This window comes from Pungitius pungitius, chromosome 10 (genome assembly GCF_949316345.1).
Source record: "Pungitius pungitius chromosome 10, fPunPun2.1, whole genome shotgun sequence".
In the NCBI taxonomy this organism is placed as follows: domain Eukaryota; kingdom Metazoa; phylum Chordata; class Actinopteri; order Perciformes; family Gasterosteidae; genus Pungitius; species Pungitius pungitius.
Window position 1 is genome coordinate 5,689,681 of NC_084909.1, and position 18,215 is coordinate 5,707,895.

At 42.1% G+C, this 18,215-nt stretch overlaps 1 protein-coding gene across 1 annotated transcript; it reads left to right on the forward strand.

Annotated features, from left to right (window-relative positions):
- The first annotated feature begins 1,099 nt into the window (after positions 1-1,099).
- On the forward strand, positions 1,100-7,527 carry slitrk5b (SLIT and NTRK-like family, member 5b). The gene is made up of 2 exons (XM_037489499.2): positions 1,100-1,419; positions 1,870-7,527. Exons 1-2 carry the CDS (start codon positions 1,377-1,379, stop codon positions 4,521-4,523), a joined length of 2,697 nt encoding a protein of 898 aa, XP_037345396.2. The 5' UTR covers positions 1,100-1,376; the 3' UTR covers positions 4,524-7,527.
- Positions 7,528-18,215: the final 10,688 nt, after the last annotated feature.

The window sequence follows — 18,215 nt, forward strand, 5'->3', positions numbered from 1 at the left end:
GGGGGGGGGGGGGGGGGAAATACCAAATGAATCGCATGCAGGCTTGGATACAGCCTTCATACTCTGTAGCATGAGCCACAGGCAGTGTCCCCGATGTGCCTCCTCTCATGTGAGCGAGAGCCGAGTGGGGAGGATGATGATGGATGTAGCTTCACGAGGACACAACAGTACACAAAACCATTCTTGACATGGTTCCACGTGGGTTGCTACCGCATCGAGTTGAGACAGGAATGACAGGTCCTTTTCTTTACCTTGTGCTTTATCACTAAACAGACCAGAAGTGTCCCCGTGCAACATGTGGCACCGCTCCAGACGCTACTCTATCTGATGGATGAAAACCACAGAACCACATCCACCACAGTGAGAACCCGCCCGATGCCATAGGCAAGTATGTAGAGTGTTACGCCTAATTTGCAAGCTTTCTGCTTGGATATGGAGGATGGAGAGGGAGGGGGGTGGGGGGGGGTCAATACGCATCCCTTTATGGCAAAGCCTTGTGTGCTTATGTATTGGATGACATGATTATTATGGCTGTTCTGCACAGACCATAAAAGCACTTTAGTGCAGCTTTTCGAGAGCGGAAATGGATTCGTGTGACATTCTAGGGTTTAGATACATGCATATTTTTTTTTATTGTCTGACTAAATGAGTAACCATTAAAATGATACAGCACCTGACTGGCTGAATCGATTTTGGCACCTGCAAGTCACCTTATGCACTGCGACTGTGCAGAGATTTCCAGAAATAGCAGCTGGGATATGAATAATCATGCTCTGGAAGTGGAAATTTTGGGGCCTTATAAAATTCTGTAAAGACCAAGCTCTTCCGTGTTGGTTTGGTTTCTGGTGTTAATAAAACATGTGGCTCAACCCGCCGTTTTAAACCGCTGAGCCCGGATATTATTGATATTTCTCTGGGAGTTTTTTCTTCTTTTTTTTTTAACTGAAGGTGGGTCAACATGTTTTCGGGGGATGTCTCTCGATGCTCCAGTGAGCTTCTTCTTTGTGCTTGGAATGACATCCTCCCGACCACAGAGTTGAGCGCGCGTGCGTGCGTGTTCGCGTGCGTGTTCGCGGAGAGTGCGAGCCCGACAAAGAGAGAGAGAGAGAGAGAGGGAGAGAGAGAGGGGCGGAAGAAGAGGGCGAATAAGCAACTTTGTGAGCGGGCATAGCGGAGTCTCCCCCGGCAGCGCGTGGCAACAGGGAGGCGTTTGACAGCTCGTGGTTGATCAGCGTTTTGATTCATCCTCCCCGGTGCACCCGAGCCCGACGAACACACGGGCGCGCTGAAATATGCACCCTCTCTTCTTTTTTCTTTTTTTTGTTTGTTTGTTGTTGTTGCTTTTGGACGGATTTTAAATGTAAAAGATGCGCTGAATGACCCCACGCGAGCCTACATCTTCATCGGCGCCCGCGCGAGGTATGTATCTCCCCGCGACTCAGGCGGCGCCGTGCCGCCAGTGGCTGACGGGGCTGCGCGCCGGGATGCAGAGGCTCGGCTAACCTTTCATTTACATGTCATTAAATTCAAACCAGCGTTTAATTACCCGGCGATGGCTTCATAATTAAACGCGACGTGGCTTCCCCTTAGCAGCCTTCAGACTGCTGTGCGCTCATGTCTCGCTTTGACCTTGCTTTTTTTTTTGTTTTGTTTGTTTGTTATTTACATCGCTCGAAGGAGTTGCTTCCTATCCTGCTTTGTTTAGAGCCTTTTTTTTTAGCATCAGCAGCCTCACAGAGAGAAGTTCCCCACTGGCTAATAGCGGATGAACCTTTGACTCGTGCAGGCTACAGCTTGTTGTGAGGAAGTTGCTCTAGTTGTCAGTCTTGCCTTGTTTTGACATCACCATGTGCTGTGTTTTATTTCTAGATGACATTGAGGAAACCTTAGCGGGACTCGGGACAACATTTCACAGGAAAATGCATCCTTGGATTTCATATGTTTTGCTGAGTGCAATCGCAGTGTGCGCTGTTGAGATGTTTGGCAGTTATGGAGAAACATGTCAAAGACTGTGTGCCTGTGAGGAGAGAGAGGGGATACTCACCGTGAGCTGTGAAAACAGAGGATTCATAAGTCTCTCAGACGTAAAGCCAGTGTACTTCTCACAGTATCATCTGCTGCTCACGGGGAATCTTTTGAAGAAGCTGTCCTTCAATGATTTTGTTGCGTACAAAGGACTTACAATATTGCATTTGGGAAACAATGACATATCTGAGGTTGAAGCCGGAGCTTTTAATGGTCTTCAGGAATTAAAACGATTGCATCTCAACAATAACAAAATCGATGCCTTGAAGGAAGAGTTTTTCTTTGGCCTTGAAAGTCTGGAATATCTACAAATTGATTATAATTACATAACTCACGTGGCCCCTAATGCCTTGAGCAGACTTCGAAATCTGGAGGTCCTGATTCTCAACGACAACTTAATATCTAGTCTGCCGGTGAACATTTTCCAGCATGTACCCTTGACTCATTTGGATTTACGGGGGAATCAGCTCAAAGTGCTTCCCTACTCAGGTCTGCTGGAGCACATGAAGAGCGTCGTGGAGTTACAGCTGGAGGAGAACCCGTGGAACTGTTCGTGTGAGCTGATAGCACTTAAAACGTGGCTCGAGAGCATATCGTACACGGCGTTAGTTGGCGATGTTGTTTGCGAGTTCCCTTTCCGGCTTCATGGGAGAGATCTTGATGAGGTTTCAAAGCAGGAGTTGTGCCCGAGGAGAGCCATCGCTGAATACGAGATGCCACCCCTGCCACATTTGAGCACCGATGCATACCGCAGGACCGTGCCAGCTCCGGTGACAGCCTCATTTACCTCGTCTGGGATCGCTCGGTCCTCATCAAGACCCACTAAGGGACCTCGCCAGTCAGGCAAATTAAAATCAAGGCCCACTGCTCGCATCCCGTCTAAAAAAAACCCAAACTATGGGCAAATTGTTTCATATCAAACCAAGTCCCCCGTGCCTTTAGATTGCCCGACTGCCTGCACCTGCAACCTTCAAATTTCAGACCTCGGCCTGAACGTGAACTGCCAGGAACGAAAGATTGAATACATCTCTGATTTAAATCCCAAACCTTATAATCCCAAAAAGATGTACCTAACAGGGAATTATATCCCAGTGGTGCGTCAATCTGATTTTATTGAGGCGACTGGGTTGGATTTGCTTCATCTTGGTAACAATCGAGTATCTCGCATACACGACCAAGCTTTTGCCGATCTGACACATCTAAGAAGACTTTACCTCAATGGGAATTTGATTGACCATCTAACAGCTGACATGTTTTATGGACTGGAGACTCTACAGTTCTTATATTTAGAATACAACATCATTAAAGAGGTTGGTTCGGACACCTTTCAGCATGTACCCAAACTTCAGCTGCTTTTTCTGAACAATAACCTCTTGAAAACGTTACCCGTGGGAACATTTAATGGCCTGTCATTAGCCAGGCTCAATCTCCGTAGCAACCATTTGCGATATCTCCCAGTCGGCGGGGTGCTAGATCAGCTTACGGCACTGGTGCAAGTCGATTTATTTGAGAACCCCTGGGATTGCTCTTGCAGCATACTGGAGTTGAAGGCGTGGCTGGAGCAGCTTAGCACAGGCACGGTTGTAAACAACGTCATCTGCGGTTCGCCCAAAAGGCTAGCTGGGGAGGATATGAGATACATTAAGACAACAAATCTTTGCCCTAATAACTCTGACACGCTTGCCTCCGTCATCCCACCCTCTGAAGAATCGTTCCCTGGCAGCACCATCACGATAGAAACATCCTTGGACTCCGACACACAAGACAGCGCCATTCCTTTATCCGTGCTGATTCTCGCCCTTCTCCTCATGTTCATCGTGTCCGTGTTTGTGGCTGCGGGACTGTTTGTGGTGATGAGGAAGCGGCATCAAAAGTGTCAAAACGAGCACAATAACTCCATGAACGCCTGCATCAGCTCTCTCAACATTGAGTATGGTCTTTACAAAAAGGGATCCATTCCCAAAGTCCGGACGTCTGCCGGACGTGTATATGAGTACATCCCGCAACCCACAGAACCCGCAGGCAGAACCGCCGTGCACAGCCCTACGGACAGCAGGTCCGCGGACGGCTTCAGAGACTTTGATGAATTGAGCGGCGCTTTTCTGGGCAACTCGGACGAGGAGGCAGCGAGCAACGCCATCGGCTCGGAGTACAGCGCCGCCGCCTCGGAGCCCCTTAACAAGACCTCGACCCCTCACCGAGACGAGCAGTCTTACTACCGAGACGCACTTGAGCCCGACAAGCACACGTGCCACAGCAAGACGCTGCCGTGCAGGCACGCGGCGCGTTCGTCAAGCGAGTGCGCCTCGGACTTTGACGCCAGGCATCAATACGTGCACCCAGAGAGAATACAACAGACGATACTCTATTGTGCATCACCAGGTACAGTGTACGTGGAGCCCAGCAGGAGTGAGTACTGGGAGCTGAAGGCCAAGCTTCATATCGACCCCGATTACCTTGAGGTTCTTGAAAAACGAACAACGTTCACGCAGTTTTGAGAGACTTGACCCACTACGCGGTCAGAGTTGTTGCAACGCTGCAATGGATTTGTTTTTTGTTTTTTTTATCAGGAATCAATCCATGTTCAAAAAGCAGACAGTTTTCTTTCATCACCTTTATTAGTAGAATAGGTACATTATGTATTTCTGGGAATTGTGTGTCACAGGGTTGACTAATAAAGGGGAGTGTACTGTTTTAAAGTAGCACTTATATCCCTTTACCCCTGTGGTAACATTGTGGTTTACAATTGTTAATATGAACAAACAAACAGATGTTCGGGGCTCTCGTGACTCATCCTTACATAAAAAACATCCTGGAGGTTTTTCAGCGACAAATATGTGAGCTTTGACTCTCAAATTAGCTGCATTGCATGAGGGTCAATGAAGTGTGCAGATGATATGTTGTTATCCCCAAATAAACCAGGTTTTTGTTACATTTATATGCCTAAATCCCAATTCTGTCCAACTTATTCAAGACTAAACTCACACATGAGATTTAATCATATTTATCCTGCCAGTGCATTCATGAGTAACCATGAATCATACCTGTGTTCAAGTGTTGACAGAATTCACACTAGGAAATTGTGCTCCGGTGAAAATTGGTGTTTGTCAAATTACAGGGAAGTTTTCCATTGAGGATGCAAAGCTATGAGATAATAATCACATATAACAGATTTGATCTTAATCAATCTTTCTTACTTACAGATCTGTGGGGAGAATAATTAGTATCCTAAAAATATACTAAACAGATCTAATCTGGTATTTCCTCACAGCTTCCCCAAAGTCTAAACCATCTGCTTTTACTGGTTATTGAAGCAATTGTATGATATTAATAAATAAATGTGTTGTAACTCTACTCACAAACATAAGACTAAAAGATAAGAATCACAGCTCTGTTCCAGGTTCATGTAACTGACAGACAGTTTATTTTAAAGTCTATCATACTTCACTAAGGCATTTTACTTTGACGGCTTTAAAAAAAGAAGAGTTTATACATTTATTATCACCCTATCCAAAACACTTAACTCAAAAAACAGCTCATTATATATCCACTGCTTGACATTCAGAGGAGAACATCAAAGCACATCCCTGTGTTTCCTTGTGAAATTACAACCTTATTTCTTTGTATGTCTGCATTCACAATAATTGTCTTCCAGTTGCAATGCGTCTGAGTAGAGTTGCAATACGCTGTAAGGGTACAATACATCAAATTCAGATGAATTCAAGCCAAACATGTTGGCCCTCGGGCCCTGATACAACATACTTTAATTGACTCCATATTTTTATAGAAATAAATATGTTTTTTTTTTTTTTTTCTCTTTTCTTAAAAATGCACTCTCGACTTCTAGAGGTCACCAATGATGTCACTTTCTGAAATGTCTAATATGCTAACACGTGCAAATAGCCATAGGAGAAGAATTGATACCTGTATGCATAAAACCACCACAAGTTAAAATATCTTGCACTAAGCAGTAGAGAATACTTGGACAATCTCTATGAAACAGTTCATCCCCTCTGACACCAACCAACACTCATGAACATGATAGCACCACCTCGTATATATGTTGATTTGAAATATTTAACTCATGAAGTGAGTTTGGATAATTTGTTTTTTTTAAACTTAATTTATTTGTAATTAAATCTGTTTTTGAGGAATAAGTGGATTTTGGGGTATTACTTCATAAAGAAAAACACCCACTCATATTTGTCATGGTTGGTTTATCTCTATGGAGTAGGGATGCATAAAGTCTGGCGATTTGACTGCCAAAACAGTCTCTTTTTCCAGGAGAGTTTGATGCAGAGTGCAACAAAGGTGTGTAACAAAAACATGAAGGTCCGCAAGAGCTTTATCCATAATAAATAGAAGCACAACAAACGAACGCTTGAGCGGATAGAGTTGCTTTTATGCAAGAAGCGCGTCATCAAGTCGTAATGCAGTGGAATCGATTTCTGGGTCAATAGCATGGGCCTCGGAATCTGACTTTCCCATAGTTTAATAAACAGGGTGAACTCACATCGCAAGCAGTATTATGCACAAGACCTGTCATCTTAACTCAGCTAATTAGAGGACATGGAGTATCTGGACGTGGTCTGCATGTCACTATGAATTACACTTCAGCGTTAGTCATCTTGTTTATCAAGTATACCGTCTTGGTTGGTTGCCTTTCACTTCAGATTCTTTTTGTGATTTATTTTGTCACTTGACCTGTGTCTTCTCTTTGAACATTCATCATAACCAATGAGATGAAATGGACACAGTGCTGCATGATTTAAAACCTGCACAGGGTTGTACTGGGATTTGTTTTTATGAATATTTTGTGGTGAAAACACTGTAAACCTGCACAGACAAATCAACAAATGTTTTTTATTGTCAGCAGTGGCCGCCATTCAGTTGTTGTTTCAGTTCTCAAAATAATCTTTTTTTTAATGTGTAGTAGATTTTATACGACCAAACTAATGCAGCAGAAGAAAAAAAATACATATATATATATATTGGCTGTGTGTTTGGAGGAAAATTGACTCAAGATGTTAAACATTTTATTTTCAAGGATGTTTCTTTCGATTTGTGAGAATCTTTCTCAAAGAATTGTGTAATGGATCACTGTATATAACAAACATTTAAAAGTTTTGCCAAATGTTAATATTCGTCACACGTGAAACCACAAATACTGATAACGCAGAAATATGTTTAATTGAAATGTGACTGTCCTGTGTATGTATGAAGAAGAAGAAATCCATTTAGTGTCTTATTCAAAATTTGTAATTTTGCTTCTCTTTGTTTTGTTTGGTTTTGATATGGTTGTTTTCTATCTCAACCTCTGATTTGTAAATAGAACACTTTATCAGCATTTCTGTTCAAAGTTGCATCGGCTTGGAAAAGCCAAATCCTGGTCTCTTATTGCAGAAACACAGTACAACTAGGAATACGTGGGGTAAATATATCTACAATGTGCTGTGTCTCTAGTTGTTAGCTGATGAATAAAAGATATGTGTTCATTTGGAATACCCTTGTTTTTGTGTTCCCTTTACCCTCCGAGCCTTGGTGTGTGAGGCAAATGTCATAGAGCATAGGGAGGAAGGGTTTGAAAGCGCTGCACAAAACGCCATTGGCATTTTTGAAAACATTTCTAAAAATTAGAATACCTAATTCAAAGGTCCAGTTGTCATAGTTTCATTTATGCAGTGGGCAAATAAAGAAAAGGGCCGTGTTGCATAATCAACATTGAGATCGTGTAGTTACCATGTTTCTGAAAACAACTCAAAATAATCAATTCTCTCATGGATAAATGAAATTCTTAACCGATGCCTGAAGCGTAACAACAGCTGCACAAAGAAGACAAAATGTACTTTTAACAAAAACAATGTTTTTTCTTGAGCATCTCATGGCAACAAAGGATTTATTTTGCTGTGTCAATTGCGATGTGCATAGAGCTGGGATAAGTTAAATAAGGGACCTTACTGTAACTGTGAATCATCAACACTTCTGCATGTAGATGCACCAGGGCACTCTGAGAAACTACATTATTTGCAGACACAGCAGTATCCTCGAAAACATCCAATTACCTGACACAAGAAAGCCATTTGATGTATTACACTGACGACTGTGAACTCATTTGTAACTCGGCCACGATGTTTATGCAATTACCTTTTGTTGCACGCCTTCGTACACATTGAAAGACCAAAGCTGACAGAGACTGCATTACCCCGCATTGCATTTTCGGTGTTAATGACATGATCTGCATTAGAAAGGAATGTCCATATCATTTATAAGAAGAACAAACCAGAGTGGATCACCTTTTGACTCAATGCTTGTCAGATGGGTATAGTGGTATGTTGCTTAGATGCTTGAAGTACTCAATTCAGCCAGGGAGAGAGAAATTAGGGCAGATCTACATTATGTAAGCTTGAAGAGATGTGTCAGGCAGTGTGAAGACAGCATATGACTGTAAGCATTGGCCAAAGGAAAAGCCTTTATTATAGCTTCAATCAGACGAGCAAACACAGCAGAAATACCAGTGAATCAGAAACCTCCTCGATATGTCTTTCATAGCAGAATCTCACATCTGGCAACATATGTATGTCTTCCAGTTGTTAGTCTCAGACTGTGTTTCTGTCCCTGAAGCCTTTTCAGTCTTCTGTTTCCATGTGCGGCAATGCTCTGCCTCTCTCTTTCTCACTTTGTATGTGTGTATTTTAATGTGTGTGCGTGTGTGTGTGTGTGTGTGTGTGTGTGTGTGTGTGTGTGTGTGTGTGTGTGTGTGTGGGGGGGTGCATAAATCATTGACTCAGAGTGTATTCATGCTCGCCTCAAGGACTTCAGCCGACCAATGAGGCTATACCTTTTCATATTCTGTCAATGTTTTTCGTACAACTTAGCAGCAAAATACATGGCATCATCAATTGATGATGTAATTGATGAATTACAGTGTGAACATGAACTGACGTGTATCGGAGTGCATCGTGCGTGTGTGTACTGTATATCAGGCTAAGATCCAATGTTGGATTGATTTGAAGAGTAATGTCATGCCGCTGGGTTAGAGCGGTATTTACAAAACCAAAAGGTGGATTTGGATTCGGGATGTGCGAAACTTGACCAGTTTATTTCCAACATCTGGAAACAGCATTTGTGAGACACACTAATATTTATGAGGGCTTATGCGGGCTTATGTCTGCCAACGTAAAAAAAAGTGACAAAATCCCCTTTTCATCCGGCCGTTTTATTGTACTGCACACTGAACTATGAGAATGATTTCTCACATCAGGAAAGAAAGCAACATCTTCGGTGAAGCGAGATGTTGTGAATACAGCGGATGGATGTTTATAAGAAGCTTTCAAAGCGCTTGAGTGCTGCGTATTACAGTCAGGCCGTAGGCTGTGTGCATGACACCCTTCTTTCAGACTTCCTGCCTCTATTCAGGCCCTTTTTAATAGTTCCCCCCCCCTATGCCAAATGATCCACCACGAATAGAAATCAGGTCTCTCCACCAGTTAGCAGCACACTGTGCTGCTCACATGCCACCCTGCTGAGTCGCTCATCTTGCATTAACCTCTGTCCATGCCTGTTATCCACCCACTTTTTTTTTATCAGCCCATCTTCCTCGTGGCTCTTCAGCACATCAAGGGCAAGTCCTCCTCTGTATCCTGGCCCCAAGTGTCAATATAACTGCTATAACGGACTGGCACGCTTTAGCCTGCAATTTATAGTGCCAACAAAAAAGGCCTCGGTGGACTGCCGCACTCGTGATCAAGTGTGACTTGCATCGCCGCTCTAAATCTGTTTCTTGTCTCACGGCGAGTTTATTTATAAATGCGGCAGACCAGGGTGATCCATTATAGCGCTGTCTCCTCCTGATTTGAAAAAGATGTGACCTGAAAGGGCCCTGTTGGTGTTTCCTCATTTAGTTGAGAGAGGGGGAGACAATTCTAACACTATAAGTTTCCCTCCCAGAGCAATAATGGTTTAGACTCAAGCCCTAAGACACTAAGAGGGGCATGAAATCGTAGTATCATTTTAATACAATCACGCTGAGCCTTGAGCCTTGTTTCACAGCTAGACCAATGCCCGCTGCCTTATTTTCTCCAAGTGTAAGAACTCCACACAACAACAAGATGTGACTTGGCTGTGAAGCTTTTGAATCAATGCTATGAAGTGTGAGGGGACATTAAACGATTGCTCATGTACTGTGGCAGCCTAAATTTAAATGCAGCTATTGCTGCACTGTTGCACATTTCCCTCTTCTCTACTCTGGCCATCTCCTAAAACTGAACCGACAGCTGGAGCAAGCCAACATCTGCCAATGTTTATTTTCACAAGTAGTATATTATCTGATCCGAAAAAAAGGAATTCATTTTCACAAATATATTGTTTAAATGTGGTTATATTTAGTGCAATATTACCAAATATTTAAAATTTTCTTCAAATCAACACGACAACAAAATGCACAATATCTTAATAGTCGTTTCAGGTTTTGAGTACAATTTAACCACAACACAAAGCTACTGTTTATCGCACTCTGTGTTTCAAAATGTATCCTAGTTACGTATGAGCCACAAGCTTCAGTGCGTCGCAGATGTTTTTGTATTATACACAGCATTGTCTACCAACTTCCCTCTTTTCTTAGTTGGTGGCGACTCAGACCCTATTATATTCAAACTTGAAGTCAACTTTTTAAGCAGCGTATAGTTGGAGGCATAAAGGCGCTCGCTTTAAACTCAGCTCTCGTGACAGGCCGAGGGAAGCGCTGCGGTTCCTGAAAGCACTTTTCCGTGTTTCCGTCCCTCTTCGCTGTGCGTATTCCAGCTACAATGAATTCAGACAGATGGCTAGGTGGGAGTGTTGGGTAACCAACTTCTGGACCCCAGGGAGCACTGGCATGTACAAGCTGTCAAACAAATGTCTTCACCCAGGTTGTTTTGTTGTTATAATATAATGAGATCCTGACTTTGATTTTAATTTTCACAATTGTTCAGATGTCCAAAAGAACTGCAATAACAGTGTCATGGCCACGTTCTTGGTTCTGGTTACAAAGTTTATTCATACACTCCCTCAGTAATTATATTATCGTTGTGCCAACAGCATTTTGATATTCTCTATGAATGCATTAAGGCAACGAGCCCATCATGAATTTGCATAAAGTGAAGTAGCAAATAGGTCATGAATATCATTAATATTTCGAAAGAAGCACTTCAAAGAGTGGTAACTCTGTGCCTCAGCCTTTGACCATCCATATTGCTCCTCATTAACTACACCGAAAAGCATTATTTGCTGAAGGCTGTTCCACTGCGGGCTGGTGGCATTGCATCAAAACAGTTCTTTCAAGTTCACCCCCTTGTTAAGTATTGTGCAACTACACAATTCCTCCTAAGCCAAAAGACCGAGGAGACCCGCTAGCACGTGTCAGCTGCGGTAATACTGAGGGCGCTCATAGCAATTCATGTAAGACGCCAGTTCGGTTCTTCTCTGTTGACTGGATAATTGACAGGCTATTGTTGGTTGACTGCCAAGATTCCCCAGATTCCCCAATAGACACGTCAAGTGTGTCCAGCCAACCATTTAAAGACTTCACCGGTTTTGACAAGGATTGTTTTTGTTTTGTTAACAACAAAAACATGGGCCTTTCAATAACTTGAAAGATGTCATGTTAATATATATATATATATATATATATATATATATATATATATATATATATATAAATTGTTACAAGAATTTAAAAAAAGATCATGTTACAACAATCAGGAATTATTTTAAACTCTACACTCCTACAGTATGTGCATAAGCTAAACCTTGTATTAGTAATGCACAAAACAGATTATCAATAATATGCAGGAGTACTGGAATTAACTGGTTATATCTAGCAGCAATTCTTTGCAAATATTTGAAAGGTAATACACTTGAATGTCTACAGATAGTGTGTAAATACGACAGGACAGAATCATTGCTATATGATGCTATAATGCTCTACATGAGAGCTAATGTTGTTCCTTTAGGTTGAAATCTCCGCGTCCAGTAAATTTAATACTGTTTACACAAACCTACGACAGAAGACACCTACAACAACCACTGCATATGTTCACAGGACATATATTACTTTGCTGATTCCCTGACTGTTGGTGCCATATTACTACAAGTCCAAACATTTTCACTTACCCAGTGGAATCTACTCGATGGATTGGCTTTTTTCTCATCGGCATGCATTCGGTTTGGGAAACCAGGCTGTTTGTGCGCTTAAAACTAAACGCTAAGATTGCGAAGACGCTAAGCATCAGGAACCTCAGCATGTTGGCATGCTCTTTGTGTGGCCATGCCGCCGTTGTCTAGATTCAACACCCTTGTGCCCCGAGAACCGCCTCACAAGCATGACTTTGTCTTGTTCTGTCATGCATTATTTAAACCACATGAATACTTCATCACATTGTTACCTGTGATCAAAAAAGAATGGTATCATTGTCATGCAAGGCACCTCCAGTAAAACATATATACATACAGTGTATGTATATATATATACATATATACTGTATATATAATATATTATATGTATACACATAAAGAAGGGATGAGAGGTACAAAAACATGTTTTTCCTAACACAAAGCTAACGTCCCAGCTGAGGTCGGCGCTATTATGGTTTAGGACCCATCCAAAGGGAGTGTCTACGATCCCTGATGAATCTATAACACAGCTGTATCCGTCGCCGCAATGTGCAGCATCAGCTACAGCAACTCAGGTGTTTGCAGGCCCGACACATTCCATCACTCGACGAAACATTAAGCCGCGGCGACCAGATAACAGCCAAAGCCCTGTGTGGGAGCCATTAGTTATGTCTGTGTATAATATGTTTGAATTGTGTGTATTAGTGTGGCAGGTAGTTTGTATACGGGGCGCAGGTGCAACTGACAAGGGTAATGATGCATGGGTGACCGCGAGGTCGCGCGTTTTTTTTTTTTTTTTACCGCAAACCAGACACACAGAGGGAGACCAGGAGACCAGAAGTGATATAAATTTCTATTGTCATTCGTGAACAGTAATAAACAGGAACCTCACCCCAAAACAATACAAAAGACCTGGAATCTCTTTGTGAAAGCGAGTAAGGAACAGGACCTTCTCCTGCAGCCAGCAAGAGTGGCTCATTGAAAAAAAGTCACTCTTTGAAACAATGCGATGGCCTGAATTGTAAATGATCGCCCCTCCGGAAAGCTTGAAAACATTTATTTGCATCTATTTCGTAACACTTCAGCCACCTGCTGCAGCTGAGCACGGCGTATGTGGGGGAACATCCTCACAGCTATCTTGGGAAGACACTAAATGCGACTCCTCTGCAGAGCAAACTAAAGAAACGGTAAGGATGAAGGAGATAAGACTTAAGAGTGATGTCAAACCAATCTCCACACCGGTTTTACAATATGAAAGAATTTTTAAATGAATTATTCAAAGCTACTATTTTAGATTCCAAAATGTCTGTTAATAATTCATCACTTTTCCTGCATATTTGTGCATACACCTGAGTTGTTTGGAGGTGTACATGCACATTCATAGTATCTTTTAATCTGAATTCAAGCATTCCAAAAAGAAAAAAGGGAAGCAAAAGATCTTTTACAAATAGAATTAGATGTCCTTCTGTGTTATTTTCTTCTTGCAAGGAAATACGCCAGACCTTTATGAGACAGAACGGGGGATTCCTAGGAGATGATAAACTCCCTCGAACAGATAACGCCATACATTTCCTCTCCTTTAATCAAAGCGTCGATGGGGATCTTGATGGGTTCTTTTCCCCACCGGGAGGATTCTTCCACTGGGTGTAACACAGTTAAACCCCTCACCTAGCCACTGGCTACTAGATCAAAGACACAAAACATCCACTCACAGGAAAAACAGGCAAGCAGGGAAAAGGTTGGTTGCTGTAGCAACGTATACTTTGTTATCCTTGTTTAGTCTCATACATTTGAAATGAATCAGAACGGAAGCTATTAACCACATTAATCAAGCCCGTGGTTGTGCAACAACCACCAACTGCTGAGATGATTGCACATTTCGTTCATGGACACCTGTTTATTTACTCAGAGTAAATGTAATGAAATTCAAATGTACTGTGCATTGGCCGTAGGATGAATTTTGTAATGTTTTGTCAGGACTGTCAATTCAGTATGGTTCAATTCAGATTATCAATCTTTTAACATGAGATTTTGTCATGCATGTGTATATAAATCATATCTACCCCGCATACATGTTCTTCTCTCCCTCCGTGGAGACTACATTTCTAAGGCACAGGGGGGATGGCAACATCAAGTATTCACACCACACTAGAAAATAAAAGCGTCCTTGGGAATTGGACATCTCCTGTATAATTAAGTGGTCTGGATTAAAGCAGGGACGGAGTCTAATCAGCAGCGGGATACGTTGATAAGCAATAAGCCACGACGGCAGGAATTATTTAAAGCTCTTTCTGATCAGAAGGTCCCATAATGCATCAATCCTCCGGAATGAGGTCAACCACTTTGGGGTTCCATACAGTCAAATCCATTAAATATGTGGTTTTTGACAGCTGAAGAAAACCTGTGCTGACTTAGATCAAAGCATAAGTGGTACAGTTATAGAGAACAAGAAATGTCCTGCTTTTGTGGAGGAACTTCTTTTGTATGTGGAGCTTCTATTTCTTCCCTTTTGGTGGAGGCTTTCATTTACTGTCGGCTTTGGCCTTTCGGTAGCTGAGCACTCATTTAAAATGTGCGTCAGCAGCACTGGTACCTTCTGTATCACAGAAGATAAAATCTTCTTGCGCACCACTACCCTCGAACAACCACGATTGTGTGTTTGCCGTGTGGTGGATGCGACGCCGACAGCCACTACTCCCATTCGATTTACCTCAGTCTACCCTGTCAATGAATGTCTTCACAATACACCATCACAGGAGCCATCCTCTTTTTTTCCCCATATTGCATGTCCATTAAATAGAAATGGTGTACAATCATGTGCAGCAGAGCACAACGTTGATGTAATATAAACACAATGGGAATGTACTGTCAAATACAGCCATTATTTATGAATGGAAGTTCAAACATTGGAAAGATTTTAAATACATCCAGCTTTCATAAACTCCCTGAGCATGCCTCTTAATGATATAATGTAGTAAGAGCAGAATACATTTACACATGTGCGTGCGTGTGTGTGTGTGTTCCGCCTGTTCGTCCATCTCTGTCGCGGTGTGTTTATCTGATCTCTGAGTGTTGGAGATAATATCATCAATTGTCACGCCATGGTTATCCCATCATTTTAAATTGGTCCGCCAGGTTTATTAGGGTGTAATTACAGAATAAAAAGTGCACTCCCATTAAGTAGAAGATAATTTCCGTGCACATAAAAGCGAGCGATGTGGACACATTTAATTTAAGCTCAGGGGGGAGGCTGTGCATCACTCGGTGGAACACAATTAGAGCATAATGCCCTTTTTGATTTCATAAGACTCATTTGGTTATGTTAATGGGGTATTTAACAATCATACAGTCAATGCTACTGTAACTCTGAGATAAACAATTTGCTGCTGAGAACAAAGAATATAAACTGTTGTCCTTCAAGAGGCGTGTAGGATTTCATCGTTAGATGTTTGTTCCAGTTCCTGATGTTGCAATTCCTGCATCACCTCTTTGTGGCATTTCCTCTTCTATTTATGATAGCGTGGAAAAAGCCTTTCAAACACAGCATGAATAGACTATAGACTATATATTTGTCTCTGTTCAACTGCCAGCTTCAAATTTAGCAAAACACTGATATTAACCAGGAAGCAAAATGTACAATTTCTTATTTGGGCTTATAGAGACAGAAGGTCAGAGGAAAGAGTCGTCAATGGAGATTTATTGGGAATAAACCAAGAAATGGCTATGCTAAAGCCCCATCACGTGTGCCATTGGTCTATGTAAACAGAATTGACCTGACATTTGATTTGAAATGAGAACCATTCAACAATAATAACAAAGAATAACGGTCGAGTCCCGGAAACAAGGCCCATTCATGAATCATTGACATCTTTGAATGACATTAAACGTTCAGCAACAACTGAATGAATTCAATTCAATTCATCATGCTATTACAGCGCAATCATCTTTGAAATAAATTCAACAATCATTGAAGCTCAAGAAATACGACTTGAAATTGAACCTACAGTATCGTGGTTTACAGAGCATCTAACGGGCAGAAAGTGTACCGAGTTTACTCTAAATGTAAATGCAACGTGCAAAAGTTTTTAATACTTTTAGTTTTACCTTCACATAATTTGACCAAACTCTGTAACAGGTCCTCGTCAGGGCTTACAGCCGATTTAATAACCTGTTTACCACACGTCATTGATCCTTGACCGATTGCTCCTCCGGATCCTTCTCGCCGTCGGACATCCTGCAGAGTAAGCATCCCGGATCCTCATCTCCGTGGGATGGAAGTATCAATGCGCTGACTCAGCAGTTGTTTATATAGGGGGAAAAAATGGAAAAATCCATTTTTTTCATCTGAAGCTCTGGCGTGTGTTTCCTTTGGGAGTGCCTTTGGTTTTACAGGTAACCGCTTCACAGACACACCTGAAAGGGCTGAATCAGTAATTTGGTTGAAGCTTTTTTTGATTTTTTGTTGCATCCTATCAAGCATATAGCAATAATTGAAGTGTTAAACACAAACGTTTATCCCCACTTTAGTCACTTTACTGCTAGTCTCACAGATTCTACTTTGGAAAAGATATCACAAATCTTTCACATGTAATGAAACTACAAACTCCAAATTCCCTCTACTTTCTCCTTACAACATCTGGAGCGTTTGAGTGCCTTTCAGCAGCTTGTTTTGGTCTTAGTCTCCTACTGTTACTGCTCTCTTCCACCTCGGTTCCAGCAGCAGCAGGCTTGTGCACAACCTTTCATGGGCCGAAAGGATAGCTGACCTAACTAAATCCATCAAAGAAAACGCGTTTGGACACGGACATCTTAAGCATTCCGATGCCATGTCAAATGCTTTTAGAAAATGTCAGTGCCCCTAGTTAGATGGTCACATCCCAAATTTCCTTTGGGCGGCTATGCGTTTAAATAACAGTGCATGACTTTGACTGTATTTCTTTTTAAGGTGCCAAAAACACAACACTAACAATCCAAATGAAGCTTTTTTTATCCTTTAATAAACAAGGAACCGTGCAGCACATTTTAAACTTTTTTGTTAACAAAGGTCCATCAATAAACTCCCTATCAGTCGCGTCGCTGCAGCAGTTGGCTCAGCAGAGAGTGTGTGTGTGTGTGTGTGTGTGTGTTTGGAATCTTAAAGGGCCGGCATCCAGACCGTTTTATTGAATGCCACAGAGAGGCTGTGATAGGAACCCGATAGGGAGGCATCCAGGAGTGGTTATTGGCATCATCCTGCACAAGTGCGATGGGGTTAATTTGTTGTCACTCTCCAGGAAAAAAATGAATTGCTCTGGAAGTCGATTAAGTCTGTGAGGTGGATTTTTTTTGTTATACATGGAGTAGTGGGGAGGGGGGGGGGGGGGGGGCTTGAATAGAATATGTGACATTGGGATTTGTCTGTCTCACACAATAAGCTAAGTTAAGGATTTATAGTATTCAAACGTTAGTATCTCTATGTCGAGACAACTTAAGAAATGTTGATGCAAATTCAGGCTACATGCAGACTGTGGCGGATTAGTTTCCAGGCTAAGAAAAGCAAGAATTGAAATGCAAATAAGACGAGGATTACTGAGAGAGCATTCACTACCACGGCTTCCTCCATTAACGGTCCCGCTTAGAAAATACTGACTCAGCCTGATGATTACTCTCTGGTTACTTTTGTCCAAAGCAGGTTAGTAAGTCACTAATTTTTTTTTTTTTTGGCATCAAACGAATAAGAGAATGTTTGGCACCTTGCTCCGTAGATTGCTCACTCAACGGAATAACGATCCAATCTAAGCCGATTATCATTCACGTCACTCCACACGCCGGCTCAAACTAGTGCGCTCCCTGTTCCCTCAACACGCTTGGCCTTGTTAGCGTCGACTTGAAAACATAATAGGGCTGACACGAGCCACAGTGAGCGAGGTAACGTTTTCTCCCATAGGTAAGGGATTTATTTGGCTTTCCAAGGAGTCGCATTTGAATCCCAAAGAGAATGCTGTTAAATGAGTGATCGGAATCGTCTCCACTTCAAAAGCATGCTTCCTGAACACTCAGAG